General features: G+C 42.0%; 1 protein-coding gene across 3 annotated transcripts in view; it reads right to left on the bottom strand.

Annotated features, from left to right (window-relative positions):
• Positions 1–11,979, bottom strand: part of BDP1 (BDP1 general transcription factor IIIB subunit) — a 43,782-nt gene extending 31,803 nt beyond the window's left edge. For 2 of the 3 annotated variants that reach the window (XM_081930258.1, XM_081930259.1), the window contains exons 1-10: positions 11,591–11,979; positions 9,687–10,245; positions 6,915–7,024; positions 6,395–6,454; positions 5,433–5,567; positions 4,511–4,644; positions 2,727–2,821; positions 2,503–2,557; positions 1,995–2,147; positions 524–805 (exon numbers count right to left, since the gene is read on the bottom strand). In XM_081930258.1, the coding sequence (XP_081786384.1) occupies positions 524–805; positions 1,995–2,147; positions 2,503–2,557; positions 2,727–2,821; positions 4,511–4,644; positions 5,433–5,567; positions 6,395–6,454; positions 6,915–7,024; positions 9,687–10,245; positions 11,591–11,838 (1,831 nt within the window). In that variant the 5' untranslated portion in view covers positions 11,839–11,979. The remainder of the gene's footprint in view (positions 1–523; positions 806–1,994; positions 2,148–2,502; positions 2,558–2,726; positions 2,822–4,510; positions 4,645–5,432; positions 5,568–6,394; positions 6,455–6,914; positions 7,025–9,686; positions 10,246–11,590) is intronic. The other variant, XM_081930257.1, reaches the window with a different exon arrangement.
• Between the last annotated feature and the right edge of the window lie 1,036 nt (positions 11,980–13,015).

The following is a 13,015-nucleotide window of genomic DNA, read 5'->3' as shown; positions in this document are numbered from 1 at the left end:
TTTCATTATTTCTTATAATTATTAATATGGCACTTTAACTATGGCAACAGTTCCTGAAAATACTTAATGGAATAAATGACATAAAAATTAATGAAACATAAATTAACAAAATAACTTCAAGTGGATATATTCTTGTGACTATGGCAACAATTCATCATAAACCATTATAAAACTCGCTTTTCATAATTGACCCTGAAATAAAGAACAATGATGTGCACAGCCTACAAATCTTTGGGAATACAACACATATTGTATCCAACTACTTGCAGGTGCACATCAAGCCATTTTGTTACATACAGGTTTTAAAGTAGTCTCAAATTCAATATGAAAATCATCTCTATTTATGCTGTACACTTGTCATTAAGATGAAGTAAATGAGCTTCAGTTGAGCGATTATTAAATCTGGTTATGTTACTAAGGCTGTTTTTATCTTGCAATAAATAGTTTAGCGTCTGGAATAAGATTAGCAAAATCAGCACACATGCACACTGTGACATAGTAGCAACAATTTATAGATTCTTACTTTTCTTTGTAGTTTTTTCTCCCTCAGCCACTTCTCCAGAAATAGTTCTTTCATCAGGAAGATTCTCTGCCTCCTGTTCAGAATCCTTTTTCTTCCTTTTTCTCTTCTTTTTTACCATCACTGATTCAGTAACTGTCTGCCCGTCTGCCTGTTCCAAAATGCTAGGAGATTCTTCGTTCTCTTTTTCGGCTGTGCCAGCATCCACTTCCATTTCTGCATCAGAAATTCTGGCATTCTGCGGATCATCCTGACCATGGTTTGCTTGTCCATTGACAACTTTAGCTATCAAAGTATACAATGTAAATATACCTACAGCAAGACAATTCTCAACAAGGAAGCTAAAAAAAAATACCAAAAAGCTTTTTTTCAAAATCCCAAGAACAAAAATAGAATTCTACTTCCTCCATATAAGACTATTCAACATATTCTGCTTTCCCTTCCATCAGTCCTCCTTCCCTCCACCCCCAAAGACTGTTTTAGCTGTGAGGAAAAGTCTTAATTCCATACACACGTCAATACATGTGACATATTCCAATCAAAACTATTCAAGATAGTAATATTAAATTAAAATCCAAGGATAAGACAGAACAAGCCCTAGACCCGTCAAAACAGTGAAAGAAATCAAAACAAAACTAATTCTAGCATTGAAAAAAGCAACAATCAAAAATGCATTATGTGAAATGCCTGTAAGGCAAAGTGGTTTTGCAGCCTTCATTGCCAATCAAGCCTTTGGAAAGGCTTTCTAGAGTGCAGTACTGTCTACACCAGGGGTTGGCAAACTAAGGCCTGGGGGCCGGATGAGGCCCAATTGCCTTCAGGATCCAGCTCATGGACTGTCCGTGGATCAGTGAGGGGATTCTGTTCATTCAGGCTGCACCATATTTTTTTCTGCAACATTCCATTCCCCCTCCCTCCCTCCCTCACACACATCACGCCGGTGCCTCCTCCTGGCTTCTCTCCACCCTGCCTAGAGGAGGAAGGGGGCTGGGCTGAGCTGGCTGGGTGCCATTTTAAGCAGCCCCTCTCTGGAGCCAGCCCTTTTGTGCCGCTCATCTTCCTCAGCCGTCGCCGCCCTGGTGCTCCTGTGGGCCAGAGAGCAGAGCGAACGAACTCCCTCTGCCTACCCATGAGAAGCAGCTGCGGCAGTGTTAGTGGTAGTGGCGGCAGCAGCAGCCCCTGGGAAGGTAAGCGCAGCGGCTGGGGGGGTGGGAAGGAGACTACTTTCCCCCCTCGCCTCTTCTTCTAGCTCCCCCCCTCCCCCGGTGATGCTTCTCCAGCCTGCCACAGGTCTGAGGGAGAGTGGACCGGCCTGCAGCTAAAAAAAATTGCCAACCCCTGGTCTACACTGACAAATCTAACATTGCACACAGAAGGAATGCAAAACAGTGGGTCCATCAGATCTTAGAAGAGAAGTTTAATAATAAATAGGATTTACTTTTACTCCTTAATACATTTAAGTACTTAGAAATACCTTTTCGCTTTTTCTTGAGTGTTTTTTTCTCACTGGGATTTTTTTCTTTTTGATGCTGACATTTAGCATCCTTATCCTTTTTTCTCTTTTCATTTTCCAGGACCTTCTCAAGGAGTTTTGTAAAGAAATCAAAGTCAAATGGCGTTTTTTCTTCTGTAAAAAAAGGAGATGATTATTTTATGTACAAACATTCCAGCTAAAAATAATAATTTTGTCTTGAGCTTCTGTTGTCCTGAAAGGATGTGTCACTGAAAGTTCATGCAACTATAAATTAGTATTTTAAAATACATGTAGTCCTGATGCTACTTAATACCAAGAAAAAGCATAATATTTACTGAATATCAAAAACCATTAAACGAGATCTAACAGAGCGATGAAACAGACCCTTTACTCAAAATGTTTATCTCTTGTTAAAAGGTACAGTTATGGAATTTTAGTTTAGTTTTGCTAGAGTGCACACACCATTCCCCCCCCCAAAAAAAAAGATTAAACATGTGGTAATACTTACTGAATGCTTTATCTATTCGCCATCCATTGGCCTTTTCTTCACGTTTAAATTTATTCTGAAAACAGAAAGTTATGCTATATAAGCCATTCTCAGATCATCAGCTGATACAGAAGCAAACTCAATTGAAATGATCTGTGCAAATGTTTAACAGAACAGCATAAAATGATAGATCCACAACCAGATGATCACTTCTCAATTGATTTTGGGGGGTTTTCAGTGCTTACCTTAATCTCTGTTCTTGCTCTGTGAGGAAAAAGCTGACTAATCATCGAGAAGTCAGTTCCTACCATACTTATAGCTAAGAAGAACATGTCTGTTTCTGTAAGAGAGAGAAAAACAGTTTAGCCATTTTTACTAAGCAATTTTGGTATATCAGTTTTAATCTCATGATCAATAAATGTAAACATTCAGCTAAATACCTAAGCATCTCCCTTTAGCTGCATATTATGAAATGGATAATATTTCATACTAACATTAGCTACTGCATTGTACTGCGCATTTTAATAAGGGTTGCATAGCTTTACAATTCAGTGAAACACAGTTCTGTTTTTCAGGTGTTCTCATTGAAAACGATTTTAAGCTATTCAATCCAAATGTTAGGGTGCAGAACTAAGTTATATCTCTCCAGGACCACAAATGGAGCCTAAAGAAGCAAACTACTAACACTTATCTTCCTCTGGCAGCAATGAATAATTAGTGTGAGTCACCAAGTTTAAAGCACACTGATAAACACTGTCAATTAGCATCCAGCTATTTTTAACTCTGTACAGTAGATCTAGAGTAGGGGTAACTAACCTGGTGCCCTCCAGTTGTTGTTGGGATACAACTCCCAACATCCCTCACTAATGATTATGCTGGCTGGGGCTAATGGGCACTGCAGTCCAACAATGTATATGGACACCACTGTGGCTGCCCATGATAATAGAAACAGAACATGAGAATTACTTGAGATTATATGCATACAGTAGTATACATAATCATTTGATCGCTACTGCCAGATTTGCACAGAAAGTCAAAGGCACTGTAACTCTTTGCAGCAGTAAATGCCACTAAGACTTACTCTTGCAATTAACTTGCATGCATGCACACACACACCATGGATTGTAAAAAAATACAAATTATGTTACATGATGTAACTGTCAGTTTGCATTTCTTAATGCAGAAGTATTGATCTGATGTGCAGAGATCTTTCCTATTCTAATTAATTCAAGAGGGTTCTGGAAGCTTCTCTGTGTGAAACAAACAAGCAGAAGGTTCATGATGTTTGGGTTATTCCTTCAAAGGAGCTGAGTACAGCTGGCTTAAACTGGTCCTGTTATCTCTTTCAGTCAAGGTCATGCTGACTATAAAAATAAGGCCAGAAGGAGCCTGGGTTTCACTTTTCTCTTTCTAACTCTTTTCCTTCTGTACATAGTATGCTTAGTGTTATGGTTTAGACTTACTATAAGTTACTGTAAATTTAAGTTAAGTCTGCCGCAACTGGATTTCTTATGGACAGTGCCAATCATGAATGTATGTGACTATTATGCTCATTTGCCTTCAGTAGCAGTAAAGCTCTGATGGATGAAATACAATTGCCTCTGGTCTTTTTTTTTTTTTTGTCTTTTTTAATCCTGCAATGTGTTTAAATTGTTACTCTGCCAACTAGACATTGGAATCTACACTGGATCAGTATTGAGTAAGAGTTCATGACAGTAACTCCATTATTTTGCAGTGACTGAAGTCCAGGATAGAAATAAGATAAGGATGCATGCAGCTCTTGCCACTCGCACTAGCTTTGTCCACCTATAGCCATACAAGCCAAGATACTTAAAAGAGTGCAGGTCTTCAAAGCCAGGGACGTGGGTGGCGCTGTGGTCTAAATCACAGCCTCTTGGGCTAGCTGATCAGAAGGTCAGCGGTTCAAATCCCCATGATGGCCACAACCCCATAGTCACCTTTGACTCGACTTAACTGTCCAGGGGTCCTTCAAAGCCAAATGCAAAGAACATCACTGAGCTGCACCTACCTTTTTCTGACCATGGCTTGGTATAATAGCTTCTCCTGAAACTTGAGTAGGTTGTTGTGGATCCACGCTCAAAGATGGGATCATTATCTTCTACCACACATTGCCCTTTTGTCCTTAAAACTTCCACAGTTAAGCTAAATGCGAAATTGAGAGATATTAAAATACAAAAGAAATGTTGCAAGAAAACTGTCTTAATAAATAGTGAAGACCAATTGATTCCCACCTCAAATTTACTAAAATTTCTGCTCTTACTAGCAAACACTTTAATGAACAGTTTACAGTTTTTCAGTGAACTCTGGTATGGCCTTAAGTTATCATTCCATACCAATATGAATATAGTTCACTAATCCAGCAACCATTAAAATCAATGTGAGAAACAGAAGCCTTAAGAGACCCAGGGCCCAGCTGGCTATTAGGCAACCGGAAGCAAAGCACTCAGGTGACAGATTTGGCACACTTTCCACAGGTAGAATTTCTTTTTATAATTAAGGACAAGCTGACTTGCCACCACCACTTATTCCCACTGCCTCAAATCTCTGCTCCCAGTCCTCTGCAGTTTAAAACTGAGCATATGCTATTGAAGGGGGGCAACAGAAAGAAAGTGCATATGTGAGACTGAAACAGAGTCAGAAGGGCAATGCAGCAATGTCCAATGCAGGTCTACTCAAAAGTAGTCCCACTGAACTCAATAGGTATTACTCCCAGGTAAGAGCTCATGGACTCCAAACTTAGAAAAGGAAGGAGTTAAGGCAAGAATTGGTATCTGAATGGTGCAGCAGCTTTCTTAAAGTGCTGGTCTTAGCCGAGGTGGAAGTACTATTTCAGCTTTGCCTCAGGCAGCAAGATATATTGAGCCAACACCAAGAAATTCTGCAAATGTTTGTTCTTTTCCTAAAGCAGATACAAACTGACAAAACCTAACCTTTCTTCATCGAGTATAATCGAACCGTCTTCCGCAACCTTTACCCGAGGTACAAGAAGGGGGCCATCATCATCATCTCCCCCTTCTTCTTCATCCTCATCTTCCTCATTTTCACTTTCAAGAATGATTTCAGGCCTGAAATGGGAAGAGATAACAGTTTTAGTAGCAGGGAACTTTCTTCATATTTCCTTTTCAAATAAAAATTATTTTCTATGGCCCAAGCGCTTATCAGTTACTTCCAACCGTGGCACTGGAAACAACTGTCATTATACTGTACACCTTTTTCAGAAGACTGTAACGTGTTCTTGCACATACACTTTAAATAGGCATATATTTTAAATAGGCTGTTGAGAGCCAGCATCCACTAGCAGATGAGAAAGTGTAATAAATAAATACATCACAATCCTAACCCACTCCTATGATGTACTAATATTCCCCTTGCTGCCATCAACCATGGTATTATTTCTGTACTAACCCTGGAGACTCCTAAGCCAGCATTTCAAATCAAGAATCAAATGCTGGGTTAAGACTTATACATGGTTAATGTCAGTGCAGGCAAAAGGTGGAATCCAATTTTGGTAACCCACTTGCACACAAGACTTCTGCTGAGAATTTCTTGCCCACAACTGTTAAAGACAGTGCAGATAAGGTACAGTGAGTTTCCATGTGAGAGGGAAGAGGCTTGGGGAACCCATGTACCCAAGAACACAACATGTACTTGTCTTAGCTAAGATTATGTCTAAAATGGTCCTAGCAGAGTTTTACCATATGGGTAATTTATTGCAATACACTGCCCAAAGTAGTATATCTTCAAGTAAAAGAAAAAATTCTGGGATTACAATCTTTAGAGCAATAATTCAGTTTCAATAACATTAAACAAATAAATATTTTTCATACAAATCCCTCTGTGCTAAATTATTATACAGATCACTAGTTCTATTTGAAAGAAGGGGGGAAATTACTCTTTTGCTTGAGTCACTGTAGAAGGCTTTTCGGATTTCTTTTCTTCCACCAGTGAAGATCTATTAAATATAAAAAGAACAATTTTCATTAACCATTTATTAAAATAAAATTTGAAGACAGCAACTAGTGAACACTCCTGCAGTTTACCTGTGTGATTTACCATCCTACTCAGCACACTTTAATGTGAAATATTAGGTTTTTAATAGGTTTACTCACACAAACTTCAGTGGGATTGGGGGGAAATGTATCTATGTGATTGTTTGTCAGAACAAGACAATTATGAATTATTTAGAAATCTAATTATTTAAAATTCCTTTATATGAGCCCTGATGTTTTCCTATGGACAACAGAGAAAGCTGATATTATTTAAAGCAACTTAACAAGGAATCCCAAATTTTCCACAAGCCTGAAAAGTGAAAAGGAGGAGGCCTAGGTATCTTAAAGGAAGGATAAAATGAAGACATAACAAATATATAAAAACAGTTTACATTTACAATAAAAAATAAAATGTGTACTTACTTCATTGGATTGTTTTCAGGCAGATAGTATATGAAGTCCCTCATAACCATTTTTGAACGATCTTCTGGCATGCTTTTTTCAATTACTGGGTATTTGTATTTCTGTTGTTGCTAGACACAAAAATTTGATAGGGTTTTAGACTTAATCAGCAGTCTATACGTTAAAATCAAGTTCATATATTTCGTAACAAATATATAAGCATATATTTTTCTTTTTTAGACAGATCTATGACAAGTTGGGACGCAGGTGGCGCTGTGGGTTAAAGCCTCAGCACCTAGGACTTGCCGATCGAAAGGTCGGCGGTTCGAATCCCTGCGGCGGGGTGCGCTCCCGCTGCTCGGTCCCAGCGCCTGCCAACCTAGCACTGCGAAAGCACTTCCGGGTGCAAGTAGATAAATAGGGACCGCTTACCAGCGGGAAGGTAAACGGCGTTTCCGTGTGTGGCTCTGGCTCGCCAGAGCAGCGATGTCACGCTGGCCACGTGACCCGGAAGTGTCTCCGGACAGCGCTGGCCCCTGGCCTCTTGAGTGAGATGGGCGCACAACCCCAGAGTCTGTCAAGACTGGCCCGTACGGGCAGGGGTACCTTTACCTTTACCTATGACAACTTGGTTGCTCTTTTTCTGAGTGGTCTCGTGGGAGCTTTTAATTAACCTTAACTGACTGCTCATTTTATTGTTATTTTTTACTGGAGTAATTGCAACTACTCTGTTTTAATTGTATGTATTGTTTTCTTTTAATATGATTATTTTTATGTGTTTTTATAATAGTCTAAACTGCCTTAGGCACTGAATGCAGAAAGGCAGTTTACTTATACCCCACCCATCTGGCTGGGTTTTCCCAGCCACTCTGGGCGGCTTTCAATAGATTAAAAATACATTAAAACATCAGTTATTAAAAAACTTCCCTAAACAGGGCTGCCTTCATAACTGGAGCATGCACCACTCTGGCGAGTCAGTCCGCGGGCAGGTAGGGTCTCAGCCTGCATACCAGATGGAGTTGGTAGACAGCTGCCCTGGATACAGAATTGACCTGCGCCTTCATGGACAGCTGTGAGTCCAAAATGACTCTCAGGCTGTGCACCTGCTCCTTCAGGGGTACAGTTACCCCATTCAGGACCAGGGAGTCCCCCACACCCGCCCACTCCCTGCCACTAGGTAGGCTTGATGAAGAGCCCTCACCAGTGTTTGACCGCATTTGAGTGGAGTTTTCCTCTACTTGTGTTGAAGCCATCTCGCCTAGCTTGTGTCCTTGCCCTAAGCTCTGTTGTGAACCAGTAAGCCAAACAGGCTCCACAAAGCAGGGGAGGAGCTCAAGAGTGATCATGGCAACCCATTCAGATGTTCCTGAGGTCAGTTAGGGCTTCGACAAGAGTGCCAGATATATCAGCCAGAAAATCCTCCAAAGTCACCTGGAAACTGATTGGATCCATCAGACTCCGAGGGCAGGCCATCCTAACAGGTCCTCCCACATTCCATTTTAAAAGGTAGCATGCTTGATTTAAAAATCATATTTCATGTGATGCCACCTTCTAAAGAGAGGTGCTAACCAGTTCCATTATATCATTTCACATTCAGAGCATATTATACAACCATGATAATCTTACAAAAAGACATCCCACAGATACAAGCAAAGCTCAATGTCTGCTGGCCATTAAGCTGCAAAATCCGGCAGGCTAATAAGTGTTGTTGAACTATACCGCCCATCAACCCCACTCAGCATGGCCGAGCATCAATGGTGATGGGAGTTAGTACAGTATTACAACATTTGCAGGGTCATAATTTCCTTATCCCTGTTATAAATTGATGTATCATACAATGTTGCTGAGGGTCACGCCACCTTTTACCTTTAAAAACTGGAAACCTTTAGCAAACTACCTTTTATAGGGAAGCATCATATCATGACATCAAGAGCTTCCACATCTCTTGTGGAAGTGGCAAAGTGCATGCTTTGAATGCTAATCTCCAGATAAAAAGGTAAAGGACCTCTGACCGTTAGGTCCAGTCGCGGATGACTTTGGGGTTGCGGCACTCATCTCGCTCTTGAGGCCGAGGAAGCCGGCATTTGTTCGCACACATCTTCCAGGTCATGTGGCCAGCATGACTAAGCCACTTCTGGCGAACCAGAGAAGTGCACGGAAGCGCCGTTTACCTTCCCGCTGGAGAGGTACCTATTTATCTACTTACACACTGACGTGCTTTCAAACTGCTAGGTGAGCAGGAGCTGGGACCGAGTAACAGGAGCTCACCCCATCACAGGGATTCAAACTGCCAACCTTCTGATCGGCAAGCCCTAGGCTCTGTGGTTTAGACCACAGCGCTACCCGCGTCCCCAATCTCCAGGTAAGAGAGATGATGGGGCCATTCAGCAACAACTTGAAGATCATGACTTAGCTACCCTTGTTTCTGGAAGGAGACAGCAGCTAATTCAAATCTAGAATTATCCCTCTTCATCACAGCCAACCAAAGAATGTATATTGCGAATTCTCCCCACACCTGCAATACATAAACTTGGTAGCACCACAGTCACTGTCTAATGTCAGCTATAATTTCGACTACTCCCTTAAGACCACAGCGCTACCCGCGTCCCCAATCTCCAGGTAAGACTACATAAATCTCCTCTCCAAAACCCTAGAAAATCAGGGTAGAGACAATACTACTGAATCAAATGCCAAATTTGATTCAATATGACTTCTATGCAGAAATCAGGCTATATGCTCTTTCTATTATTTTCCCCTCTTCCTCATAACCAAATCTCCGAAGTGTTGTTATACCTTCTCTTTCTTCAACTCTTCCTTGAGCATCTTCCTTAGTTTCTGAGCTTTGATTATTTTCTCACGATCAGAACATATTCTTTTCTCTTTGCCTGGAATACATTTTGAGTGTGGTATTTCTTCTTGAATCAGACTTTCCTGCGTTGGTCTCTCTTTGAGGGGTGAGGATGTGTTCTTCTGCAGGGCTTCATCACTTCTTTGACCTGTTACACATGCATTCGGCTCTTTACTTACAGACTTTTTGAATGGAGAGAATTGTGGTACTTGGGGAACAGGAGTTTTCTTTTCAGGAAGTATGGGAGACTTCGGGGAATTCTCCACATTGGTCTTCTCAGAAGGCGGCAAGTCCTTCTGAAGTGGAGGGTTACAAATAACAGGAGAATGAGGTACTTGTTTTTGAGAACATTTTGATGCTGAAGTGGCAACACGTTGTGAGGATAGTGGTGCAACTCGTGGTTTAGCAAGATTAGGCATTGTAGATATTCGTTTTCTTCTCTGCAGAAGTGTCTCTGTATGTCTACTGCAATCTCCATCACCACTAGCATTGGTCTTTTCATTTCTGTAAGATTAAAAGAGAGAAAGCTGTCATATTTCTAAAAATTGTAATCCGGCTGTTTTAAAAATAAATAAATGCACTGTATTCCCACAAAGCCAGTCACATCATATTACGAGTTTATTTTTGAAAATGCTTATTCTGATTAGACATAAAAAATTAAAGCAAAAAATATATTACAACTTTATATCTACTTAGAATATAGATGGCTAGAGTCCCACATACAGCTCACTGTTAGCAATCTAGTATTTATATTATTTGATACGTTCAGTCATCACTTTCCACAAGAAGACATTTCTGACTTACTAATACATAATAATACAAAAAAGGTTAACAATAATTTAAAAACTGAATACATAGAAAAAATGCAACAGAACAAAATTTCTAAGGGTGCTCATCCTACAATAACTATAAAAAATTACTCTTACCCCATATCACTAAAAGGTAAACACCATAAAATAGGCTGGAGATCATAGAACAGAACAATCCAAATTAATGACCAAAAGTCTTAACAGCTAAAAGCTGGGAATGATGGCCGCATATATAATTAATATATTTATATATTACCATTGTATGGTGGTATAATATACATTGCATATTATTATTAGGGAAGATGCAGCTAAACTTGTGGTCCTGTAGATGCTATTAAACTACAAGTCTCATCAGCCCAGCCACTATGGCAAAAAAATGAGAGATGATGGGGCCATTCAGCAACAACTTGGAAGATCATGACTTAGCTACCCTTGTTTCTGGAAGGAGACAGCAGCTAATTCAAATCTAGAATTATCCCTCTTCATCGCAGCCAACCAAAGAATGTATATTGCGAATTCTCCCCACACCTGCAATACATAAACTTGGTAGCACCACAGTCACTGTCTAATGTCAGCTATAATTTCGACTACTCCCTTAAACCCTAGAATCACAGAAACACACACCACTCTAAATAAGATTCAAAGCCATGCTGGTTAAAGGGGGGAGGAAATAATAGACGATTGTGCACTTGTGTGCTTTGAGGGTTTACGACAGTCAAAGAGGTATATAAATCTTCTGAAATAAAAACAAAGAGACGCCGAGCTGGTTCACCATTCACCCCAACTACACGTGCGTAGTGACTCCGGATAAAAGCGCCGCACTGTGTCCCAGGCGACATGAAGCACCGGCCTTTGCGAGGGGTTCCTTCACAGGCGCAAGCCATCAGGTGTCGGAGGTGCACGTGAGAACCAGTTCCCGCGATTTTCAACGCGTCTCTCCAAAAAAGAGCTTTTTGCGCTCCAGCTCATCTCCTGAAAGGGGCTCCTTTTATTTTGTGGAGAAAGGAAGCGCGCAGCCTACAGCCAAAGGCGAAGCTTACCCCTCGGGGCTGGGGCTGCTACCGTCGTCCTGCTGCAGGCTTCCGGCAGCGCCCGACGGGAGAGCCGAGGCAGCCGCATCCTCAGAAGAGCAGGGGGCGGATGCCGAGCCGGGCTGGAGACCGGGGTCCGCGGCCGCGGTGACGCCTGAGGGGCTGGGGCTGCCCCTGGGGTTGCTGCCCCTCGCCGCCGCCGCCGCCGCCCCCGGTCTCACGTTGGGCTTCACATTGAACCTGGCGCGGCGGAACATGGCGCCGCGAAGGGGAACCGCCGACTCTCGCTAAAGCCCACCGTCCCCTTTTTCCTCCGGCCGCCGAGGCCGCCTCATGTCACCGGCCTCGCTCGGCCCAAGCCCAGCTCCCCGCCCTTCCTCTCCGACTCTCGCGGAGGGAGGGGGGCCTGTCAGCTGCTCCGGGGACGGCGCGCGGCGCGGCGTCATCATTCTGCGACAAAACAGGAACATCACCTGGGCGGCGAGGACACCCGCCTGAAACGCAGGGGAGCGTCGCGCGTTCCTGTCGAACTTGACTTGCACGAGGAGAGGGAAGGCGGCTAGTTTATTAGCCCAGTGCATTCGTAGCGATTCCCGGCTTGGTGGCTCTTACCTCGTGAAGCCCGCATCCCGAGGAAGGCACCCGGAGACCGGTGTTTGGTTGACCTCAGTTGGATTTTATAAATGTGTTTTCCTAGAGCGAATATTCTTTGAAAAGGTAATTCCACGTTGTACATTTCCGAGCACAATTCAAAAGTGCGGGTGCTGACCGTTGAAGCCCTAAACGGCCTCGGCCCAGTATACCTGAAGGAGCGTCTGCACCCCCATCATTCAGCCTGAACACTGAGGTCCAACGCCGAGGGCCTCCTGGCGGTTCCTTCACTTGCAAGAAGTGAAGCTGAAGGGAACCAGACAGACCTTCTCAATAGTGGCGCCCACCCTGTGGAATGCCCTCCCATCAGATGTCAAGGAAATAGTATTTATATATATTTGAGGAGACACCTGAAGGCAGCCCTGTATTGGGAAGCTTTTTAAGGTTTAATGTTTTATGTTTTTATATGTGCTTGAAGCCGCCCAGCGTGGCTGGGGCAACCCAGTCAGATGGGAGGGGTATAAATTATAAATTACTACTACTATTACAGAATCTGGAACTTTCTTTTAGTTTTGCAATTTTCCTTATTTTTAGATGGTTATATTCTGCACTCTTCATATATAAAGCATAAATGTATACCACTATTTCATTAAAAATTATATTGGGGTGATTTACAGAAGAATTTACATGCAATAAAAACTCTGTGAACATTTAAAATTGGAGATCATCAACTATTAGAGAAAGAAGCTGTCTGCATAAGCTTAGTGGCATAAAAAACTTTTCAGCAGGCACATAAAGAAGAAGAGGAGGAGTTTGGATTTGATATCCTGCTTTATCACTACC

Source organism: Podarcis melisellensis, assembly GCF_964234715.1.
Source record: "Podarcis melisellensis genome assembly, chromosome: 11".
Classification (NCBI taxonomy): Eukaryota; Metazoa; Chordata; class Lepidosauria; order Squamata; family Lacertidae; genus Podarcis; species Podarcis melisellensis.
The sequence above is the reverse complement of the archived record's forward strand: the minus strand, read 5'-3'. Positions and strand labels throughout refer to the sequence as shown.